Source organism: Xenopus laevis, chromosome 6L (genome assembly GCF_017654675.1).
Source record: "Xenopus laevis strain J_2021 chromosome 6L, Xenopus_laevis_v10.1, whole genome shotgun sequence".
Lineage (NCBI taxonomy): Eukaryota > Metazoa > Chordata > Amphibia > Anura > Pipidae > Xenopus > Xenopus laevis.
Window position 1 is genome coordinate 54,261,136 of NC_054381.1, and position 25,685 is coordinate 54,286,820.

The window sequence follows — 25,685 nt, forward strand, 5'->3', positions numbered from 1 at the left end:
GTTGAGATCTGCTTTTTTCTGTCAGAGGGAGGTAGCGCTCATCTTTGACGTTAGGACGCATACCTTTTAACTAAATGGAATAAAAGTTACGAATTTTTAACCTCCATTGCCATGGTCGCAGGAGTGCGTGCATATTTACTTTGTCAAATTGCAAAATAGTGCAAAGAACAAAATTACCATTCAAAACACTTTTTACAAAGGCTGTGTTTATATGCACTTCCTCTATACTTGCACCTTGTGCTTACTTTGCTGCATAAGGTGAAAAGTACAGTGCAAATAGATACATGGGAACCCTGGAATTTATACCTGCCTTGAGAAGTTATTCCTGGGCTCGCTTTGAAATTGAGCCTAATCCAGGTATTATTGTCATATTCATCGGCACGCACATAATGATGCACCCTTAGTTCTACACCAGTAGTGTTACACTGGACCAAAGCAGAAATTGCCATTTTGTATATGCCTTAAATAATATATACTGCTGCATTTGTGCAGAACTGTCCTAAGGAAGGATTATATACCATGAGAGCTGTAAAAAGGTCAAAACCTAAGGGCAGTTGTCACAATAGTGTGTGTGCTCAGCCATAAAGTGAATCTGTTCTCATTTATATCACATTTGCTATCAGTATGACAACAAAGAATCCTTAAGCGAGTGAGCAGCTTAGTTTTACTTTATTTCCATGAACAAGACTGGGGCTAGTAATCCAGATGACCGTTACAACCTGGGTTTACTTTACTGCTTTACTGCAAATGGGGGTTATGAACTAGCACACAATGGTGTGGCTAGCCCAAGATCTTGAGCAACCAATTATTATTATTATTATTATTATTATTATTAATAACATGTATTTATAAAGTGCCAACAGATTCTGCCATGCTGTACAATAAATGGGTGTACAGGTATTGGATCAGTTATCCAGAAAGCTCCGAATTACGGAAAGTCTACCATAGACTCCATTTTATCCACATAATCCAAATTATATAAAATGATTTCCCTTTTCTTTGTGATAATAAAACAGTATCTTGTACTTGATCCAAACAATTTTATTGGAAGCAAAAGAAAATGTTTTCACTGGCCCATGTTCTTGCCTTGAGAATAATGTATTAAGCAGCCAAATGCAGTAAGAAGGGAAAGGTTGTGGCTTTTATAGCACAAGCTTGATTCTAAATTGTAACACAAATGTTTGCACTGGAAATATGGTACCGGTATTTGTAATTGCTTATGATTATGATTGCTGTCTTTCTGGAAAAAAAAATCTGAAAATCTTTAGCTTTGTTTATATATATTTTATTATATATATATATATATATATATATATATATATATATATATATATATATATATATATTATTATATATATATATATTTTATTATATATAATATATATTATATATAATATATATTATATTAATATAACTTTGATATCAAGTCTCACTATTACCAGCCAGATCATGCCCAGAAAATCATGTCCCCAAATAGGCTGGATTTCCATTAAGTATTAGTTATATCTTAGATTGGGTCATGTACAAGTTACTGTTTTATTATTACAGAGAAAAATAAATAATTTTTAAAAATTTGGATTATTTGGATTAAATGGAGTCTATGGGAGACAGCCTTTCCGTAATTTGGAGCTTTCTGTCTAATGGGTTTCTGGATAACGGATCCCATACCTGTACTACTCTGCTAATTTTTAAACAGATATTTCAGTCTGTATATCGTACTGTACCAAAATGTGAACTAAATGCCAATGTATTGATTTCTAGTAAACTAAACATTTGTGTCGTGTATAGATTGCTCCATTGATGTTTTGGTCAGTTTCGACATCTCAACACAGTCCAAAGATCAAAGTTTATTCCATGGCCATCCTGAACTAGAAAGTATCCTGCCAATTATTTTAAAGACAATGGTGTCACTGAAAAGCCCAAGCTGCGGTGCAGGAAAGCAACCTCAAGCTTCTGTGGCATTTTATGTGAAAGATAAAAACAGTGTTTCCACATTCAACACCTACAGCCAAGACCTATTTAATAAATTGAAGGAACTAAAAGTTAGTGGCCCTTCATACCTTGATTCTGTTTTTCTGAATACTGCATGGGATTTCTTTAAGAATACAGACAAAGGAAAAGCAAAGGTACAGTATAGTAATGCTTGTCACTCGTATTTTCAGGATAGCCCAAAGTGCTATTAGTTTCAAAATGTTTTTTTTATTATATAGATGTTACTTGTATTCACTGATGGACTAGATGAAGATGTAAAACAACTTGAAATCACAGCAGGGGCTATTCGATCCAAAGGTAGAGTATAACACTTACTATGATGGTGGAATCAGTATTGGAGCTTCCAGCTTTGGTGAAAATAAAAGTCAATCTCCAAACAGCTATTCTTAAAGGAACAGTTCAGTGTAAAAATAAAAACTAGTTAAATAGATAGGCTGTGCAAAATAAAAAATGTTTCTAATATAATTAGTTTTAAAAAAAATGTAATCTACAAAGGTTGGAGTGACCGGGTGTCTAACATAACAGAAGAGAACCCAACTTCCTGCTTTTAAGTTCTCTAACTTGGAGTTAGTCCATAACTTGAAGGAGGGCCACATGGGACATAACTGTTTAGTGAGTTTGAAATTTATCCTTAGCATGCAGCTCAGATTCAAAAGCAAACAGTTATGGCCCATGTGCCCCCCTCAAGTCACTGATTGGTTACAGACTGGTAACCAATCAGTGGAAACCAAGAGAGCTGCAGAGCATTTTTAATTTTGCACAGCCTATCTATTTGGCCAGTTTTTGTTTTTATAACAATTCCTTTAAGATGAGAATAGTGACAAGGTCCAAAGGATGGACACTTCATCCTACAGGTATGCACTTTTACATGTTACAACTTTGAATATTGTTTCTTTACATGCATGCATTTTAGTATGTATCCCTTACAAATACTTATATTCCCCAGTTAAACCCCAGCAGCACCCATGGATGAGTGCTTTATAACCTTTAAGTCAGTGGACATATGTAACGTTTTCAGTTGGAATATTTTAGATTAAAATGGATGTAAACCCACAATAAAAACACACACAAAATGTTCTACTGTGCCCCAGGCTTTCTAAAGTAAGTTGTCCAAAATTAATTGCAGATGCCTAATGGTTCACTAATAAAAATCCTGCTACCAAAATCATAGGGGTCATTCTTTACCCTGGGTGGAGATAGTGCGCGACTTATTGCTCTTTTGTGCCCTATGCCTGAGGCAATATATGATTGACCACTGAGATTTTTAAATACTTTTAAAACAGGTATGGATGATTTAATAAAAAAAAGATTGTGTTTTAGAATTGAACAGGACCTTTCTTATATAGCTTTTTATGTCTGGGTGGCAGGTACTGTTTAAAGTGCATTAGTAATAACCACAGACTTATTCTTATTGATCAAGATAAAGGCACTCAGACTGAATGGCCATGGAATGGCTTGTTTATCTCTAATATCTTTATTTGTTGAAATTATTACCTATATATACTCTCTCTCTCACACACACACATTTTTGTTTCTTTAGGATTAAATGCATTGGTTACAGTTGCTTTGGAAGGAAGCAAAAAGGTGGAGGACATGAGGTTTATTGAATTTGGGAGAGGCTTTGAATATAATAATCAGATGCATATTGGAATGCCAGGCATTGGTCTCAGATTGGCCAGACAAGCAGTGAGTAAAAAAATGTAATTTATCACAGGCATGCTCATCAGTTACAGAAGTCTTTGGGCAGATTTATCAAACTGTGAGATCATAACAGAAAAACTCCCCCAGTTTCAGATATAGGTTCACTATAGGGAGTGAACTCAAAAAACTCAGTGGATCACATGAAATTGTTGATAAAGTCATATAATTATCAATTAGATGAGTTTGATAAATCCCTTTTAAGTTTAAAAATATAGATGTTTACATTTGAATGCAATGTTTTTTTCACCTGCTTAATTGTAGTATTCCCATCTCATATGTACAGTATATATCTGTAGCAGTGCAAATGTTCTCTCTAAGTAAGTGCTAGCAGTAATCTGTAATTTAATTCTGTTGAGAAAATTGCTCTTTGAACCCCATCTCTAATTTTGTCTTTGGTGTAAACATTTTGTCTTATACAGTTTATATAAAAATACTGTGTTATGCTTTTAGGACCATTCTGTTGAATCCTTATGCTGCTGTGTATTTTGTAAGTGCTATGGAGAAAGAGGGGAACCAGGAGATATTGGTGCTCATGGAATAAAGGTAAAGTATTATTTCTTCATGATTATGCCACTTTTATATCTATCAAAAGTAATAGTCAGAGATAACATCCCCATGTCAGAAAACAACAAGAAAGTACATTATTACATTTATAAACCTCATCCCTTATGATAATTGTATTCCTATTACATATATGCCATTAAACTCATTTGAGAGTTGATCAGTCTAACCATACGGTAATATGTCAAAGGTATTCCAAATGTGCTTTTGGGGGCTCCATCATCCCCACTGCTGTCCATATGGGGTTCCAATGTGGCATTGAAGAACTTTTCCAGAACATGTAATATTGCACGACTCCCCCAGGCAACACCCTTTCTGCATTGTACAGTTTGTAAAACCCTCCAAATCACCATGTTAAATTGCACATACCCATGAGTATTTATGGTACATAATGATATTTTAGCACTTAATTTAATGTCAGTATATCCAACATTTTTTAGTTTACCATATAGTTCAGGTACTTTGATGATTTTATCAAAAATGCAAAGTTGAGCCTTAAACATAATCTTGAATTTACTATGTTATAGATGTTTCTGCATCGAATGGAGTTCTGCAGCATCACTGCTAATATGCTATACTGGTGTCTGGGTAATGCTAGGCTTGGACATATGCCCAAACTTATCTTCGTTCTGGAGGCCAAACAACCAAAACTTGTTTTAAATGTTTAAGATTTAAATCTGATTTATTTGTAGCCACAGAGTCCTAAGACTGTATACCCCTGAAGAAGGTTTATAGTAACAATGTTAAGTATAACTTATTACCCATACAGTATTTTATTAACTTACAATATAAAGAATATTAAATAAGAAAACCTGACCATGCAACAGATAACTATTAGCAATAGCATTTATTTGTTATTGTTAATTTTATTAAATATCTAAATGTTACTTTAAGATTAAATAGAGCTCTATGATTTCTAACACACTGGACACTGAAAATGCTTACCGTTAACACATTTCGGAAAGACCAGGGCACATAGTCGTTCTTTCCATTAGCTTCAAGCCAACAACTCACAAATTATTTATTCATATTTTACAATTTTAATCCTACTTTGTGGGAAGTTTGTTTTAAGGATGAAAGATGACTCAGCTACTTGTTTTATGTTCCTCATTTAGGGAAGGAATGGGACAAAAGGACAACAAGGACACAGCGGAGACGATGGTGAAAGCGTGAGTTGCCATTAAATCCTTATTTCCCTGATTAGAAGACTGTAGACTGTCCAGTTTTCATGTAAAAATATGCCATTTTTCATTAGCCATATGCAATGTGGAACATTCCAGTGGCCAGTCATTTTATTTGCAAATATGTATCAATCATAAACTGATACATCAAGCATCCATAACTGTCTTGTCACTCAAGAACTCTGAAGTAGGAGACCCTCCATCGGTCTACTTAAACCCCATCCTGCAGCTAATTGTGACAGTTTCTAATATTGTACCTTAACGCTATATATCATCTATAAATGATTTAATAGCTGTGTAGGCATTTACCTTTTTCCTATGTGCCTAAAGGAAGGCACAGACTCTTGAATGTGTATATAGAAATGTATTTTAGTCAGTGTAGTTTATTTTATAAACATAAAGAAGGACAGTTGTTCCCAAATGGTTGGCATAGCAGTGGCTGGGGGCTCAGCCAGAAGACTGATCAGTAAAATTACAATGACAATACTTATTTGCTCCCATAGATACTCCTGAAAAGCCCAGTTTAAGTAAGTAAGCATGTTTTAACTTTAAATGAAATAATAAACCAGGGTCCATGTTTTTATTAGGGTGAAAGAGGAGTTCCTGGTCCAAAAGGTGAGCAAGGAATCAAGGGATGCCAAGGAGCCAGAGGCCTAAAGGTAGTAATTGTGTTCTCTTTTTATTTATAAATATCACACTATATCAATCAGGTCATATGTTTTTGTAGAATTGCACACGCAGGGCCAAATTTATAGTATTTGCCATCCTAAGTTGATCTGTTATAACTTCCCCATTACGGTGTTGGACTATTGACCCAATGATCCCAAGGTTCAAACTCTACTGACCATAATCACAAAATGAACCCAAAAAATAATAAATTAACCATTCCAGCTCATTTGTAAACCTCCAGTAATAACAGTTTAAATGATAACATAGGAAAACTGTTAACATCCAGCTGCTGCCCTAGTTCTGGGCCTATGTGGCCTTTCGCCTGAGCACATGGACTAATATGGGTTTTGTCGTTTTCTTTTTGTTTTAGGGAAACAGAGGATTTGCCGGAGACAAAGTAGGTATTGTTGCATCACTATTAGTTTTGCTGTGTTTTAACACAAAAAAAAATGATTGTAAATTCACTCTGATTGATATACATTGAATATAAAAGCTTTTAGCATTGTGTATCCTCATTTCCCTGTATACCTCTCACTGTGCAAGGCTTTGTATAGCGAGAGCTTCTTTCACCAGAGCAACTCTGCTCCCAAATAAACCATTTGCCTTTATGTATGGGATCTTGACAGAAATGAGATATTGACTCAAAACGATATATAAGCATGTACAACATCTCTTATAAAAGCTAATCATTTTTTTTTTTTAAATCTTTGTTTTTTATTTTTATTATTACACTTTGCATGGGGTTTTCCTGCTCTCTTCTGCATTTTATACCTTTTCATTCTGTCTATCTGTTTTCCATCTACTCTTACATATTTTCAGTAGCCTTTATTATTCATCCTTTCTCTTTCATCTCCTTTCTTTTATATTTTCACACAAGGATAATGCCCATAACTATATACAAACTGTCTATTTTAGAAAAGCCTTGGTGACTTGCTAGGGTCAGGAAGTTATTTTTGGTTAATGGCTTTCTGGGGACTTGAGTGTGACCTTAAAAAAGGTACACTTGAGGACTTCTTTTTTTAACAAGCTTTTGTGTAACTAAAAGCAATCTAGTGTCATCATAAACAACATGTTTTTATTTTGCTGCTACCTGTATATAGTAGAATAAGCCACATTATTTTTTTTCTGTTTATATTGTAAAATACACATATCTGCAGCATATTAAAACAAGAGGGGAGTTTTAATCCCCTTGTTTACAGAGCAAACAACTTACTGGGTATGAGTAGGTATTTCTGACCCATTCTCAGGGGTGTAACTAGTCTTCTTGCAAGAGCATCAGTCATACTTTTTGTGTTTACGCAACAACAGCTAATGAACTCTTGTCTTTTTAAACTAAGTAGGAGTGGGGGGCCTTGGGCCCACAAGGGCTGCTGTCCCAGGGCCCCTTCCGGTGCCACCCTGCGGCACCCCTGCTGTGCTGGTATGCTGTGCCGCATGTGTACACATGCACGCACGCAATGTTTTTGTTGCGACCGCCCAACAAAGGGTGGTCCCACGGAAGGAGCCACGGATCTGGGTGTGGATCTGGGCCAGCAGGGCCCACAAGAGCCGGGGACCCACCAGGTTTTTTCCCTGTGTCCTGCCTGCCCAGTCCGACCCTGTCTTTAAACCATTACTGTGAAAAAGCATGTAATTATATTAAGTGGCTTGCTTAAGCACACTTTGATTCTGAACCCCTGTTCTTTGTTACGAGCAGTTGTTAAAATTTGAATTTTATGTAGTATGTACCATGCATTATGAATGCTAGGTACTTTTCATATTTTTTATCACATTATTCACATTATTTTAGAGTGAAGATGGTGAACTTGGACTTGATGGACTGCCAGGAGAACAGGTATCATATTAATAAGATTAGCTTTTGCTCATTATATACATTCAGTATTAATCACATTAAACATTGTTGAGCTATTAACATATCTTTTCAACATTTTAGGGGAACATCGGCCATCCTGGAACAAAAGGAGAAAAGGGAGAATTTGGACAAGCAGTAAAATATTTCTTCTTCTTTTTGTAATACTTACATTGCTTTGGAGCAAAAACAAAAATAGAAATATTTAAAGCTAAATTGGTACCTGAAAAAAAAGTGATAAATAATCTGAGTGGTTGAATCTCAGTTGGTAGAACCATGTGCATAGTTCCAATTAATTTATCTGTCTGCACACCCATTAAGCGTAGATTTTGATCTCTTCTAAGAAGCGTGCCTAGAGACTGTGTCTAGATTTCATGTAAACAACCAGTGTCTACTGAAAATAAAATGAACTTATCTTATTTACAGGGTAGTCCGGGTTCAAGAGGAATTAAAGGGGATCAAGGACATCAAGGTTTTCGAGGAGCTCCAGTAAGTGTATTTTATTGTATGATCGTAATTTGATAATCTCCTATTTCACTTTTTATTACATTGTTTGTGGAAAACTATATATTACAATCAATGACCTGACATGTTATAACTAAACTAAATTATTTAAGACAAGAATTGAAATTAGTTTGCTGTGTAGAGGTAATACTGGAGAAGCTGGTCTACTGTTGAGGTGTATGAAGCTTTTTGTGAATGAACATGATTTTTGGAATCTAATCAAAACTGATACAGTGATAGTTATTAAAAGGGCATTTGCTTCTCAGTCACTTTCCTTACCAACCACTGTTTCCCCTAGGATCCTGCACCCAAACCAAAAATGTTTTTAAGCCTGGAAACAATATGCAATTCCATGCAATGTTGTGTAGTTTGGGGAAAGGCATGGATAAAGGGAGTGATTAAAGTCCATCTAAAAAAAACAAAAAAAAAACAGATATTGGAAAAGGCACATTCAGAATTCATAATGAATTATCTTCTCCAAACAGAATTGTGTTATGATGGATATATTTGCTTTTAAACCATAATTTAGTGTGTGACATAAGTTTGCATGGGCCAATATCCAAACATGATCTAACATTCTACAGAACACAATAAGCTGGATAGTGGGTGGTTGGGTGTAATATGTGTCAGAGCACACCATCACTCAAATACCCTACAATAAAAAAACTAAGATGCTTTTATAGTAAATCCACTTCCTTGGCTCTACATATGCTGACTGGAAAGCCCCAATAAAAGCGAAATTAGTCTGCAGTTGGGAATCCAATCAGCATACTGCCTTGGACATTCCACAGGCGATCCTGGCCATTTTGCCGCTACGAGTCTGCCTTCCTTTTGCCGCCCCCCTACACACGGCACTCACCTTTTCAGTGCAGGAGGGGGTTGGGAGGTCTGCGTCGCTAGGGTAGAGAGCATAATTGCGCTCTCTCCACTAGAAGAGCCGAATTTCCCAGTTGAAAAACGGAAATTTGGCTCTTAAAGTTACCAAGAGCAGCATTTTTGCCTCCCCTGGCAACCAGGGGCCAAATGAGGGCGAGTTTCTCAACTTACCTCATTATCGGAGCGACTCTGGGCTGTTCTTTTACACTCAGTGGCTGTAGGTCAGTCTCAATGATATTTCATGGAAATGGATACTTTAGGAGTAATCCAGAGATTATTCTTCAGTAATAGTGATTTATAACATTTTTCTTACAGGGTGAACCTGGAACTAGTAGCCCTGTCCCTGGTCCCACTGGTTTGAAAGGAGATCCAGGACAAGAAGTAAATATCTCCTGTTTGGTTAAATATTATCTTTATCTTTGTGTTCTGTGGAGAATTTTACTTTAAAAATAATAAAAAATATACAGTTGCACCAACTTTTATTGAGATAACTAATTTTTTTTTTGTTTTTTTTGCAATTTGCATCCTGCACTCCACTTATAGTGACCCCTATAGTATTTGAAATAACAGGTCCTCAGAAGAGAAGGAATTAGGAGTTGTCAATCACATATATCAAACTTGTATTTACATTTTTTGCAGGGTGAAGCTGGACGTCAGGGTCCTGCAGGACCTTCTGGAAGCAAAGGAACAGGGGTAAATATTAACTATTTATAGTAAGGTTAAAATCTACAGTACAGACCAAAAATAGTAATTTTCACTATGGGAAATAATATACTCAACAAAGAAGAGCAAACATGAAAAATAAAACCTGCCTGCAAGGTAATGAAAAGGCTGAAGAATTTGGTGGTTTGCACATCAAATTGTAATTTTTAAATAGCATACTGGTTTACAGTAAAACAATTGATACATTATTTTTATTATAAATGAATTCTGAACTTAATTGTACATTTTACTTGATTAGTCTGAAAAATGTTGTTGATTACATTCACACATTTGCCTATTTATTAATATTAAAATCAGCAGAAGCTTCAGTTGAATAATTTACACTATTTAACACGACAATCCACCCCCCATCCTACTATTCAACCAACCTTTGGTGAGCTTCCTTTATCCTTTTACTGGAACTGCTCACATACACAAATCAATATCAGTTCATTACTTTATACTCCCTAAAAGAAACATATTGCGGAAATTAAGAAATTAAATAATAAAGGCATAAGAAACAAATTATAGCTGTTGTTATTGCTTTGTACAGCAGTTGCCCATTTATTGATGCAAATTTCACTCTTTGCTATAGAATTTACAAGGTAGAAGAGGAGTTCCAGGCCCAAAGGTATACTTTGTGTTTTTCTTTAATATGCATTTGTGTGTATTCTCTTGTATGCTCCTTCCTTGTGCAGCATGTTGTCTAATAATGAATGCTTTCTTACACGATAGCTGAATATTAATAGCTAAAAAATAATAAGTACAGTACTCAAGAAAGCTGAATAGTGTCGTACAAAATATAATCACGTGAATGATGAAAGCTTTCTCTTGTTGAATTCATGGAATTATTCTTTTATCAGCCCTTTTCAGCATTTTACTGTTTGTGCTCTTTGTGCATGACAGTTTAAACAATAACATAATAGTATAATATGTACATCAGTGTATTAATCTTGTTTTTATAGGGAATAAAGGGAAAACCTGGTGACACTGGCTATGCTGGGGATCAAGGAGCTCAAGGATCTCAGGTAAACTGATATTTCTGATAGTTCTAATAAGATAGAGAGATTGAATATTAAACATATCATACAGACCAGCATTCCTCCAATAGTTTATATTATGGCTTCCTATCAGGGGAACTGATTCCGTTCCATCTCCTTTCTGAAGACAAGGAAAATATGTCATTAGCATGAGTACAAACATTATTTATATAGCACTGTATTCTTATTAAGCACTTTCTATAGATATGCTAAGAGTAGGAAGGGCCTCAATTATTAATGATCTGGACTCAAGTGCTTGAGAACTAAGGGACGCAAAATCATTCTTCTTAGTGCTCATTCAGAAAACACTTGCACCTGGGACATATCTGCTCTTTGCACCACATGCCTACATGCATCCCAAGCCTGCCCCTCTTGAATATAAGGTTGCCAAATGCATGCATCACTGTAGTCATTGGGAAAGGACAGGTCCTTGCTTTCCAGAATACCTGAGTCCATAAAGGGGCATAGTGTTCCTTAGAGCTCATTTAAATATGGAGTCTTGTGCTCTGCACTTAACCCTGGATTAAAAGTCCAAATAGATCTGAATCTAGAGGCAGGAGGGGGAGACTCTACATGCCTACCCTGGCAGTCCTCATGAACACAATGCCCTAAATGCATTATGTGATTCAGGGGCACATCTTAAAAATCCAGCTAAAAAGGCTGATGTCTTCCAGTGTGTAAATGCACCTATACAATTTAGTTTATATTATCTTATACCATCTTTGTTAAAGGGGACATATACCTTCATTTTCAGTTTTCCCCCTTTTCATTCAATTTGTTTCTTAGATGTCTGGACAAGTCAGGAGAGCACCAGTACTTTGTTATTAGTATAAGCTGGTGATGTCAGTGAGTGATAAGCAAAACTCTGCAAATGCAGTGCAATATACACAATTTACAATATGTCTACTATAATAAGGCGAGTCTAAGCAAATCTTACAATTACTGCTAGTCTAGCCTGGTACTGTTAAACACTCCCCAGTTGCTTTAAGTGGAATAAAGTTTTAATAAAACCCCTTTTCAAACCCTAGTGATTATGCTAAATGTGAAAATGATGTCTGTGGATGTCTTTTGTATAGTAATCACATCTTAGATTGGCACTGTACAGTCCATTCCAGCCTCTCCAGAGTTGCATGAGTCTTTCAAGTAATGCTGACCTTCAAGTAATCCTGCCTAAAATTGAGCATTTTGCAACAAATCACATGCCACGTCTTAAAACACTACAACTTATTGGTGCAATTATGTATGATTGCTTTCTGAATTCTTGTGCTCCCATCAGATTTCCGACTGTAACATTCCTTTATTAAACAAAACACATTTCTTACTATTTTTTCACATATATCAGGTATATTACACTATTAAAAAAGGAAAATAAAAACCCCCAAGTACTTAACAAAGAAATAAATAATTTGATTACTTGTCTTATTTGGTGGCATGAATTATACATTTTTTATTATTATAATTCAGCCATTAAATATCTTCCTTTTAAAGGGATGGTTCCTCTTAACATTAACTTTTAGTATGTTATACAATGGCTAATTCTAAGCAACTTTTCATTTGTTCTTCATTTCTTTTTTATAGTTTTTCAATTATTTACCTTCTTCTTCTGACTCTTTCTAGCTACAAAATAGGGTTCACTGACCCCATAAAAAACAATTAACAATGTATTGTTATTGCTACTATTAATTACTTATCTTTCTTTTCAACCCCTCTGCTATTCATATTCCAGTCTCTTGGTCAAACCAGTATATGGTTGCTTGAGTAATTTGGACCCTAGCAACCAGATTGCGGAAATTGCAAACTGAAGAAACTGCAAACTGCAAAAAAAGAAGCAAAATAACTCAAAACACACAAATAATAAAAATGAAAAACAATTCCAAATTATGTCTGAATATCACTCTCTACAGTCTACATCATACTAAAGGTTAATTTAAAAGTGAACAACCCCTTTAAGGGAGTCACTTGGTTAGCTAATGATATCCACTCATTATGGCCATATACAAAGTCACCAATGAAAAAAAAACAATTGGTTCTACTGGTGATTGTCTGTTTTCAATGTATCAGATGAAAGAACTATACATATAAACAAATTCAAAAGTAACTCAAAATGATTTCTATTTGTAATGTTCCCGCAGGGAGATAGTGGGAGAGATGGAGTAAAAGGTGAAAAAGGAGGTAGTGGACCCAAAGCGAATCAAGTAAGTGACTTTAAGAACATACTAAATTCAAGAGAGATGCAATGAAGATGTTGCCATTATCAATTCAGTGAGAAAAGTTCTCTAATGGTTTATCACGTGAAAACACGTGGATAAGATTCAATTTGAGGAGAAATTTTTTTTCTCCAAATTCAGTTTTAGTTTTTTTCCCACAGACTTTAATAGAGTTTCTGAATTGCATTGCTTCTCAAATTGAATCTTGTCCATGAGTTTTCACACGATACACCTTTTTATCACTGAATTGAATCTGACCCATTGAATTTTAAAATGTTATGGATACTACAGGCAAGGGATGTCCTATTCTGAAATCCAATATCCATATAGTTCCAAATTATGGGAAGGCAATCTCCCTCTGAGTCTATTTTAGGCAAATGTTTTTTACTTTTTTTTTACTATTTTGACTATTTTTATTGATTTTCGTAGAGCCTTTTTAAAGGAATTCTGTCTTGATTTTTATGGTGTAGTTTTTATTTCTAAATTACACTGTTTACATTGCAAATAATTCACTCTACAATATAAAATTCAATTCCTGAACCAAAAAGTGTATTTTTTTAAAATTTATAATATTGTCACGTAGGCAGCCATCTCAAATCATTTTGCCTGGTCATGTGCTTTCAGAAAGAGCCAGCACTTTAGGATGGAACTACTTTCTGCAAGGCTGTTGTTTCTCCAACTCAATGTAACTGAAGGTGTCTCAGTGGGCCTTGGATTTTTAATATTGAGTGCTGTTCTTATATCTACCTGGGAGCTGTTATCTTGTGTTAGGGAGCTGTTATCTGGTTACCTTCCCATTGTTCTGTTGTTAGGCTGCTGGGGGGGTGATATCACTCCAACTTGCAATACAGCAGTAAAGAGTGACTGAAGTTCAAGCACAAGTCACATGACTTGGGGCAGCTGGGAAACTGGCAATATGTCACATAGCCCACTTAGCTTGGCATGATGTCTGTATGATAGTGCAGGTGTCTGAGGGGAAAGAGTGTTGGAGCTCAATATGGGCAAGGACCGGATGCAGGTAGGTGGTCCAGGACTAAGATTTATTTTTAGCGCAGGGGAAGTTTTTATATTCCAACAATGCTGTAAAAACTGAATACATCAGTATTACTTTAATATGGATACTCTTATCTATTCTCATCAAATGTATTCATCTTACAATGTAACTAACGTTAAACTTAATAATGTTATTAAAGCTATAAAATGTGTGCTGGTAAATTATCTTCTCATTCTAGGGGCCACCAGGTACTGAAGGCTCTAAAGGGAGTCCAGGGAAACCAGGGATACTGGGGAGAAAGGTAAATGTAAATAATATACTGTGTTTGCTTTCCTGTGTTTTAAAAATGAAATGTGTTGCTGTGGCGGTTATGGTCAGTGTAATAATTAGAAAGTGGCTGGAACACCATAATCATGTAATAACATAGCAATGCTATAGAAAATGGCAGCTTGCTGCTTAACAAAAGGGAAATTTTCATCATCATTCACATGGGATCAGCATTCGAAAGACTGCATTTCTGTATTATATTTTAGGTACCCACCCCACTAGAAGAAGGGTCATGCATTGATACCCTATGAAGTTTACCAAGTTATAAATTTGCTATTATTCTTCTGTGGGCTATGAATTTACTGAAAGGAGACTTTGGTGATTAACTAAATGGCATGGAATTATATTATGAATGATACATCTTTGTAATAATACTTAAATAAGAATTAAGATTCTGACAGTAGTTTATTAGGGATTGTAAACATTTAAAGGGGTATTTCACCTTCAAATTAACTTTTAGTATGCTATAAAATGAGCCATTTTTTAGCAACTTTTCAATTGGTCTCCCTTTTTTATTTAGATTTTGGATTTTTTTGCATTCTTCTGACTCTTTATAGCTTGCAAATGGGGGTCACAGACCCTGGAAGCCAAAAAATGTGCCCTGTGACGCTACACTTTTTTGATATTGCTATATCTAGGTATTATTATCTTTCTATTCAGTCCTCTTCTATTCATATTCCACTGTCTCACTCACACCACTGCTTAGTTGCTAGGATAATTTGGACCCTAGATCCCCGATAGCTGCCAAAATTCCAGTCTGGAGATTTGCTGAACAAAAAGGTAAATAATTCAAAAAACACACATAATAAAAAATAAAGACCAATTGCAAATCATCTTGGAATATATTTCTTTACATCATAATAAAAGTTAATTCAAAGGTGAGCAACCCCTTTCAATGGCAATTTCAGCCACTACCTAATGTGTAATGATCTGTAATGATGTGTAATGATAAATCTGCAAAAAAATATCACAATGATCGCTGCTATATCAGAGTTGCATCAATGGTGACACTACTAGGGGAGGACAGGGTGTGACTGCAGTGGGACATGCTCCCCTGGTACAGCCGACTTGGAGACCCACGTCACTGTAGCCAGAAAGCCTGCTAAAGCTGAGCGAGTGGGGCTAAAGCAATACCTCAATATACATTTTGCACTGAGACAATAAACCTTTAGCTATGGAAAGTTGATATCCCATTTAAAGGAACAGTCACACAAAAAAATGTAATTGTTTTAAAGGAAAGACAGTATAATGTACTGGCGCTCTGCACTGGCAAAACAGGTGTGTTTGTTTCAGAAAAACAACTATAGTTTATATAAACAAGCTGCTGTGTAGCCATGGGGGCAGCTTTCATTTTTTGTTGTTACTCTTATACTGTTACATAGAACGAGTTGTATTAACCCAGTAGAAATTCTCTCCACTGCAAGAATGTTGCATAACTCTATAATTAAAGCAGATATCTGATTTAGATTGTTGCAAATGTGTTCCTCTGTCCATTAATATAAGTAAGCTTGCCTACAGTATAGAGGGCCTTGTTAGATTTAGTGGTTGTATTAGCTTCTAGACTCATACTAGATGCATATTTCATAAGCAAAATAGAATTGTGACTAAAATAGTGGATATTTTAGTCATTTCTTGACTAAAATCTAAAAAAAAAAAATTGTACACTGGCAAAATGTGGATCCATATTATTATATAGTACAAATAGTGTTGTTCTAATTCCAACCAATATTGATTTGACTATTCATAGCAACCATGGCAGAGATTATTCTGACTAGCCTGCTGTTTGAAATTCAGGTGGTTTGCACAGTTACGTAGCAGGATATGTAAGCTTCTGAATGCGCTGTATGTGTTTGAAAAATTGTATCACCAGATCGTTTGAGTATTTGCAAAGTATAACAAGATTTCTGGCAAAAAGTATCACCAAAAAGTATCACCATATTCAGTTACAGAGTGAATTTGGAGTGATGCTACATAGAATACAGTTTATTAGGTACTTGCCTTAATGATTGTATAGCTGAAAATGTAATTATCCCTTTTACAAACAATGTTTTTATTGTAGGGAGATTCTGGAGATCCTGGACAAAAAGGAGAACCCGGAACACCTGGAAAAAGAGGACAAGTGGTTAGAGATATTTACTAAATTTACAAAATGAAGCACATGAAAAACTCCATTGATTCAGTGTTGCAACAGGGGGTTACATAATTTCCTGGTCCCCCAAGAAAAACCTTGGGCCCCCTTGTGACCCATCACAAGTGCTTGACTCGTCTATCCTCTGGCCCACTATTCTTGAGGTAGCCGGGCTGCATTCCCCTCAAGATAAATGGAGCAACATGCTCTTTACCCATTGCCTCCAAATTCTTCTGATCTGGGTATCTCCATGGTATTTAGGAATGGTAATCCAGATGTCATAATTCGAAAACTATATACAGTATGTGTAGCGAATGCTACCCAGGTCATTTGCTTATGGGTAACCACTTTAGTTAATTTAATTAATTATAAAAGGTAAACACGTTGCTCCTTTTCATTCCATGAATATATATTTATACTACGGTAATCATAAATAACTTTTATGATTTATTCCTTGAATTTACCGTATATACTCGAGTATAAGCCGACCCGATTATAAGCTGAGGTACCTAATTTTACCTACAAAAACTTGTAACACTTATTGACTGGAGTATAAGCCTAGGGGTGAGAAATGCATCACAGGGTGAACAGCGCAAAGCAGGGTGCCGGGACGCACATGGGCAGAGAGTGCAGCCTCATACCCCCTTAATGGACACACAAGTTGTAGTGACTATAGAATGAGAATTGAGGGGACAATGGTGATAATGTGACAGTGTTTTTCTGGGCTGCTCTGCAGGACTTTACTTTTATATGTAAAACTACAGGTCAAGTAGTGGCAATTAGTAAGGAGCCCATTCACATGCCAGCCACTGGCACAGCATAAATGCAGGCACATGAGCTTGCCCACTCAGCTTGCAATCCTGCAACGTGTGTAGCCCATTATTACAGGGATGCTCTCTCCCAGCATCTTCCCTCCTGCTTGTCTCTTCTCCCTTCCTCCTTCTCTTCTCCCTCCCTCCCTGCTGCTCTTCTCCCTTTCTCCTGCTCGTCTCTTCTCCGTCCAGCTCATAATCTTTTAGTTGGGCAGGAGCCAGGGTGTACCCCTCCCCCAGTACCTGATCGTGTAGTTGGGCATGGTGCCAGACGCACAGACAGGGAGGTGGACTTGTCGAACACCGCTGTACTCCATCTCCAGCTCGGACTGCAGCTCATCAGGGGCTCCCCGGGGGCGTTGAGGAGCCAAACGGAGCAGAACACGGGCAGTGCCTCCCCCAGACTCAGGCCCTCCAGCAGGCAGCCCACTGTGCAGTTCTGCAGCAACTCTTCTTAGTGAGCCACCGCTGGAGCAGTACTGTGTCCCGCAGTTTGCCGAACAGCAAAATGAATACGGAACTGGCAACTCTCCTGTGCTGCAGCCGCCAGCTCTGATTTTAGGTAGTCCCGCAGGGAGGCATCGGGCTCCATGGGCCAGAGGGGGGTGAGAGAGGGGTTCAGGACGGCAGCGGTATAGCAGGAGGACACCGGAAGTTGTCATCTGTTCTGCACTTCCGCCTCCAGCAACGCGGCACCTGGCTGGCCCTTTTGGAAGTTCGTTTGGGATGCGATAGCAGGTATTTCCAAACGCGTTTAGCCTCGCACTCCGTGCTGCCCTTGTTTCGGAGTCAGAGTCCTCAGCAACCTCGACTCCAACAAAAGATATTTTCCCAGTGCCCTTGTAGCGCTGCCATTGACTCGAGTATAAGCCGAGGTAGAATTTTTCAGCACATTTTGGGTGCTGAAAAACTCGGCTTATACTCGAGTATATACGGTACATTGAACATTGGGAAACACTCCCCAAGGTGTGCTGGAGTTGGGTTCACTTGCCATTGGGTGTTGTTGGATTTCCAATGACAAATAAGGGATATGGGGAGCACTACTTAAACTCTTCAGTTGTTGTTGCATTCGATGGTGCTTTTCCTTAGACGTACGGCCACGTCCACATTCAGCAAAATTTCACAGGAGAGCCAAGCACTTCACCACTTCTTGCTGTGCAAATAATCCTTTTTTTTTAGCCAGTTTTACCATGCCAAGTCAGAACAACGTTTCGGGGGGGGGGGGGTTTGCATCCCTTCGCCCTTTCCTGTGAAATTTTGCTGTGTTGTTGGATTTAAATTTTTTTTATACAATACACTTGGAGTTCTTTAAGTGCTTCCTTTTGCAGGTTTATTTTGTTTCTTTTGTGTACTAGTGGGTGGCTAGTTGGTGGGTGGTAATAGTTAAAAGGAACTCAATGCAGATGAGGCACTCATTATTCTAAATTTCTAAATTGTGAAACTATAATTGCCATATACATATATTCACTAAGATTATATATATATATATATATATATATATATATATATATATATATATATATATATATATATATATAATATAGTGAATAAAGTACCCCTTTTGTAAAATATAGGGATATTATAAGTTACCGAGGAGTTTCATGACCATATAAAAACACGAGGCCGAAGGCCGAGTGTTTTTATACAGGTCATGGAACTCCGAGGTAACTTCTAATATCCTCATATTTTACAACTGGGGGTACTTTATTTATTATAATACACAAGTTTCAGTGAGTCATGTGACAGAAATGACATCACAACTCACCGTTTATAACTGATGACATCAGAACTCACCGTTTATAGGGATATCATTTACAGGATATTCATGGCTTTTGTGTATTATATATATATATACATTTACTGCAAAAGATCCACACTGACAGGTCTTATAATTTATATATAAAAAAAAATTATTATTATTAATAATAACAAATAAAAATATGTTATAAATTATAAGATTATAAGACCTGTGAGTCTTTTGCAGTAAATGGAGATAATTTGTTGACCCTGCACCCAGGCACATTTACTATTTTTATCGAGAGTGCCAGCATTTCGTGGAAATATATATATATATATATATATATATATATATATAGACAAATACAAGAGTCCTCTGCACTCAACCCATTAACAATATATTTAAGACAGAGTCTTATTTTGTGGTCACAGCCTCATTGCACCCCCGCCTAATGGTTTTAAAATTAGTGAGCACAACTTTCCCTTGTTTTATATATATATATATTGATCAAGACAGACCTAGTGCTTTTTCTTCTTAGGTAACACTCACAGTGCTGTTGTATTTTTGTATTTATTCAAACTTTCTACAGGGTGAAGATGGAAGATCTGGTTATGGTAAACTAGGAAAAAAAGGAGTAAAGGTGATTTCATTTTGAGTTACTGTTTTATCTATTTATTATCTTGGGTATCTACATTTTTTCTATATTCGCATAGAACTATTTCAAGAATAATCAAACATAAATCTACACATTGAAGAAAAAATTTGATATGTTGCCATTTCCTTGTGCTCTGATGCCCTGGAAGTTTGCACCAAGCATATTCAAAGTACAGCATCCAACATCTGACAATATCACTCTGACATTGATTTGCATGCCCATAGAAACCATGCAGCAATCCACAGCCTCAAACGTAATGCAACATTTTGCACCAACATAAATAAGGATGAAAAAAGTGTATTCAGTGTCTATATTCCTTTTACAGGGACAACCAGGATTTCCAGGGGAAATAGGTAGTTTGGTAAGTAAAATTCTTCAAATGCTAATAAGAAACCATAATCTGTTTTTTTTTTTTGATAATTGTTTGGGTAGGCTGATAGTCCTCAAAAATAGGTGCACTGGCTATAGACTTTCCCTTTTAAGTACTGTACTATTGGTTCTCAGGTTGTCAGCACTCTGGTAATATGTATTCCTTTAAATGCAACAGATCACAAAAGTAACAGCATACCACACTAAATTGACTGGAGGTGTTTTTACCAATTCTTTGTCTGCTGTTGTGGTCAGCAGCACCTAAGCCATCCATGCAACCGACCTGATACACCTTTGAATTTTTAAAGTAAAATTCAAAAAAGTAAATGAATTCAATTAAATCTGCATGCTTTGTTTCATTCTGCATACAACAGAAAAATAGGGCATGTATTGAAGCTACTCAATGTGGTTCTAGTTCTTAATTTGTCATAAATGCCTACTGTATATTTTGTGCTGAATTCATGTCATACCATGCATATTATAGGGATCAAAAGGAGATTCTGGGATGGATGGAGGAAAAGGTCTAAAGGGATACAAAGGAAACCCGGTATGTATAATTGTTCTTTAGATATGGTACATATTTTAACACTTGTTTGTTAACTCATCCTTACCTCTTCTGAAAACGAATATGCCTGTGTACCATTCTTTTGAATTATGTACATTCACCTCTATCCAAATTAAGAATAAATGCTTTTTTTTTTTTTTGCAAGACATGATCCTTGCTCATATTGCTTTCTAGAGCATTTTATTTTTATTTTCACTGCTTGTATAACCTTATGGACAAATGAGGTATAAAGAAGGATGTTGCACACTGATTATAGAAAGATGTGAAACCCAGCACTGTCATTCCCAGACAGTGGGGCAATGATGTGTTGGTTTATGCACTGTATGGTTAATCCCTGATTTACCGCTTCAGGTACTGAATAACAGAACACCAGAGTAGTTATGTTTTATTGAACTGCCAACTTTTCATTAAGCCTCTTTAAGCTGATACCAGTTACTGAAAATGTATACCGTGTATCATCAAAGTTCTTCTGGGATATGTATATGCTTTTTGATTGGTTTTGTAAAGCAGAATATTGGGGCTGTATCACCCAAGCATATCTATCAGTAAAGTAAACAGTTACCGTAAGTATTTATGTGCTTTCTATGTCTGCAGGGTCCTTCATCTAAAGGGGAAGATGGAAGTCGAGGAAATCCAGGGCACCCGGGTCGGAGGGTAAATTCTTTAAATGCAGTCAGCGTGTATTTAATATTTTTATATCTTGATTTTAAAAGCTGTATGAAATGCTGCATGTGACAGTTAACAAATAAGAAACCCAAATATAATATGTTGCATAATAAAAGCAAATTAAATTCTAAGCAATATTTCAATATATTGTAAATATAATTGTTGTTTAAATAATTATTTGCTGGTTTCTGCAGTGCTGGCACTGGGACTACATGTACAATATCGCAGTAGCCAGCTCTCCTCGAACCAAGACTCAAGTTCCTACAACAGCAATAAATGCTACTTGTCTTTGCTTCCATTCAATTAGGCTATTTTAAATATTGTTTTATTCATGACAATAAGCTAAATTAGCAGTACACAAATAAATATAAGTTTTTATTCACAGTCTGCTTTTTATTTTTAGGGAAGAAAAGGAGACAGTGGCCCCTCACCACCCTCTGTATGTATTTTTTGCATTTTAAGTGCACTAGTGTTTAATTTTATTGACAACAAAGATAATAATAACTATATATTATAATTCATTATATTGTAAGTGTACAAGTGTAGTTAAGAAAGTAAACAACCAAAAATTGTTTAGTTGCAATCAATATAAAAAGTAAGACAACAAAAGCAAATATCTTGTTACCTGCACTGCTGTAATTTACTTCTTATATTACTAAATCAGCCCTATTGTGTCTCACATATGGAACAGAATGGACTACAGTAAGGCTACAAATGTATAGTTATAGCTACTTTTTATTACTCATCTTTCTATTCAGGCTCTCTCTATTCGTATTCCAGTATCTTATTCAAATCAGTTCATGGTTGCTATGGTAATTTGAGCCATAGCAACCAAATTGCTGAAAAAGCAAACTGGAGAGCTGATGAATAAAAAGCAATATAGCTTAAAAACCAGAATGAAAACCAATTGCAAAGTGTCTCAGAATATTACTTACTACATTATAATAAAAGTTAATTTAAAGGTGAATCCCTTTAACTTAATGGGATGACTTTTCATCCCATTAATGTAATATTTTCTAAAGTTCTATGAACCACTGACAAAAATTCACAGTACAGGTATAGGATCCCTTATCTGGAAACCCAATATCCAGAGAGATCCAAATTACGGAATGTCTACCATAGACTCCATTTTATCCAAATAATCCAAATTTTTAAAAATGATTTCCTTTTTCTCTGTAATAATAAAACAGGAACTTGTACTTGATCCCAACTAAGATATAATTAATCCTTATTGGAAGCAAAACCAGCCTATTGGGTTTATTTAATGTTTAAATTAATTTCTAGTAGACATAAGGCATGAAGACCCAAATTATGGAAAGATCCGTTATCCGGAAAATTTCAGGTTCTGGATAACAGGTCCCATACCTGTACGAACAAAACTGCACCCTTTAGTGCACTATTCATTTATCTCAATATTTTCTGCTACTAACTCTGATCAAATCTGTTTGGGTTTTTTTTACACTTATTTATTATTACAATTTCCCGAAAATTTGCTTTGAGGGAAAAAATGTGATTTTCACGATTTTTTCGGGTTTTTCATCCGATTTTCACAACATTTTTTTGATTTTTCGCCCGAAAACTCTGAAAACGTTGGGGTATTGCACGAAACCCAGCGCACATAAAAAATCATTGGGACTTCTCTCATTGACCTCGAGAGGTCTAAGATGCTGGATTTTCTGATTCTGACTTTTCGATCCTCTGTGTTTAATAAATTCCGAAAGAAATGGTGATTTTTCAAAAGTCTGATTTTATTTTAAAAAAATCACATATTTTTTGTGATTTTTGCATTCGGAGTTTAGTAAGTAACCCCCTAAGTGTAGTACCTATCTGCACTCTTCACATTATCCTTCTTGCATATTTCTTAGCACATCTGGTACCAAAAACAGGACACAACACTCAAATCCACAAGGGATCACTGTGCTTAAGTACAGGGTTTCCAATGCATATTGCACCACAGACACTCCTCACAGAGGTTCACGCATGTGGACTCCCATGGCCATGTGCTACCTTTCATAGCAAGTGTGCGTTGTACCTACCAGTGCAAATACTGGAAATCCTTGATGACTATTTCTTATAACATACCTGTGTCAGTGGGTCATTTTCAGTATCAACTTAGAGTGTTGCAAATGTAACTTTACATCTCTCCTGATTTGTTTCTAAAATGTCCTCTTTATTTATTATATAGGCTTGTGAACTAATTGACTTTGTGCGTGATAAATGCAGTGAGTATGTTTTCTTCTACTAATGTATCTCTGAGGTGTAATGAAAAAAAAGTTACCTCATCTGTTCTGCAAACAGCAGGAAAAATTTAGTGCATACATAAAGATTTTGAAAACAAATCCTACATATAAATAGCATTTTATCAATTAACATGTTGATGAACCTTTAGTGAAAGTTAATGCCTGTTTTGTTTTGTTTTTTCCCTCTTTTAGCATGTTGCCAAGGTAAGTTGTACCACTGCTGGAATGAATTACACAGATCAGTAAATTTATGTATGCTTAAAACTAGAATGTTAAGTATTTTGGTACAACAAAAATAGAGCTCACAGTAGAACATGGGATGTAAATTACTGTGAGAAAGTTGAAAACAGAGACACATAAGTACTAACCCTAACTTCCAAATTGCCCTAATGAGATCCAACCAATAATATTATGGTCAATTTGGATATTTGGCAATTTAGGTTACCCCACATTGGACCACACAGACTAGATGTGTCCTTGTCCATAAAGACAAACCAATTGAGTCAATTGCTAACTGTTTCACTCCCAGCAGCAACATACAAGATTTGTGTTATTCCTGTCTATGTTTATAATTCTCAGTGTTGCTGTGCTTGTACATTTTTAGTTTAATGGGTGACTTCCAAGTTGGACAAGATTTGTTAGGTGATGGCATACATTATGGGGGTTATTTATCAAGGTCCGAATTTATCTCAATATCGTCTGCTACAAACTCCGATCCAAGCCGCTCGGGTTTTTAACGCTTATTTATTAGTACATTTCCCCCGAAAATTTGCTTTGCGGGAAAAGCTCAGATTTTCAAAAATTTTTCGTGAATTTTACCCGAAAGCCCCGAAAACATCGTGAAATTGCCCCGAAACCCCCGACACAACCAAAAATCAATGGGATTGTTCCCATTGACTTTTATGCGACCTCAACAGGTTTGAGATGCCGTGTTTTTATATTCGGGCTTTTTAACCCTCAGGGTTTAATATAAATTTTTTTAAAAGCCTATTATAAAACAAAAAAATCACGAATCTTTGGAATTGGGGGAATTTCGGATAATCGAAGCTTAGTAAATAACCCCCTATAAGTTCAGCGGGTCATACAGAGACCTATAACAGCTGCTGACTTGTCCCCTCCAGACTGAGTTGGAATCTTATTAATCCATGTATGGACCTCTTGGGAGGTCCTATCCAATTTTGTAACTGGTTTAAAATCTTCCCTAAACCTAAGGGGCTAATTTACTAAACTCCAAATGCAAAAATTAGGTGATTTTTTTTTATAAAATTTGACTTAAAAAAAATCACAATTTTTTCTGAATTTATTAAACCCCGTGAATGGAAAAGTCTGAATCTGAAAATCGGGCATCTCAGACCTGTCAAGGTTGCATATAAACAGTAGTATAGGACCACGCACACCCTATAGAAGTTGAGAGACGCCTGGTGCACAATGGTAGAGGCTCGGCAACCTCACAGCAGGATACAAGTCAGCGACATCCAATGGCACACAGGTCTACAGGAATTCTTCCAAAAATTCTTTATTTACGGATTGAAAAAGCAACGTTTCGGGGAACAAAAATCCCCTTTGTCATGCTTGACAAAGGGGATTTTTGTTCCCCGAAACGTTGCATTTGCAATCCGTAAATAAAGAATTTTTGGAAGAATTCCTGTAGACCTGTGTGCCATTGGATGTCGCTGACTTGTAAGGTTGCATATAAGTCAATGGGAGAAGTCCCAATGGTTTTTTTTTATGTGCACTGGGTTTCATGCAATACCCTGAAGTTTTCGGGTGAAAATTCCAAAAAAAAGTGAAATTCGTGAAAATCTGATGAAAAAATCCCCCCCCAAAAAAACTGAAAATCTGATATTTTTTTTACCGCAAATTACATTGTCGGGGAAATGTAATAATAGAACCTGAGCAGATTTGATCG

At 36.1% G+C, this 25,685-nt stretch overlaps 1 protein-coding gene across 1 annotated transcript in view; it reads left to right on the forward strand.

Moving 5' to 3' along the window:
* col6a6.L (collagen, type VI, alpha 6 L homeolog) overlaps positions 1-25,685 on the forward strand; it is a 52,373-nt gene that overhangs the window by 14,738 nt on the left and 11,950 nt on the right. Inside the window, exons 9-32 of the mRNA XM_041566039.1 lie at positions 1,789-2,126; positions 2,211-2,289; positions 3,533-3,678; positions 4,144-4,236; positions 5,370-5,423; positions 6,023-6,094; positions 6,475-6,501; positions 7,894-7,938; positions 8,038-8,091; positions 8,380-8,442; positions 9,649-9,714; positions 9,973-10,026; positions 10,631-10,666; positions 11,001-11,063; positions 13,208-13,270; positions 14,515-14,577; positions 16,663-16,725; positions 19,871-19,921; positions 20,262-20,297; positions 20,790-20,852; positions 21,465-21,524; positions 21,940-21,975; positions 23,722-23,758; positions 23,969-23,980. Of these exons, the coding sequence (XP_041421973.1) occupies positions 1,789-2,126; positions 2,211-2,289; positions 3,533-3,678; positions 4,144-4,236; positions 5,370-5,423; positions 6,023-6,094; positions 6,475-6,501; positions 7,894-7,938; positions 8,038-8,091; positions 8,380-8,442; positions 9,649-9,714; positions 9,973-10,026; positions 10,631-10,666; positions 11,001-11,063; positions 13,208-13,270; positions 14,515-14,577; positions 16,663-16,725; positions 19,871-19,921; positions 20,262-20,297; positions 20,790-20,852; positions 21,465-21,524; positions 21,940-21,975; positions 23,722-23,758; positions 23,969-23,980 (1,674 nt within the window). The remainder of the gene's footprint in view (positions 1-1,788; positions 2,127-2,210; positions 2,290-3,532; positions 3,679-4,143; positions 4,237-5,369; positions 5,424-6,022; positions 6,095-6,474; positions 6,502-7,893; positions 7,939-8,037; positions 8,092-8,379; positions 8,443-9,648; positions 9,715-9,972; positions 10,027-10,630; positions 10,667-11,000; positions 11,064-13,207; positions 13,271-14,514; positions 14,578-16,662; positions 16,726-19,870; positions 19,922-20,261; positions 20,298-20,789; positions 20,853-21,464; positions 21,525-21,939; positions 21,976-23,721; positions 23,759-23,968; positions 23,981-25,685) is intronic.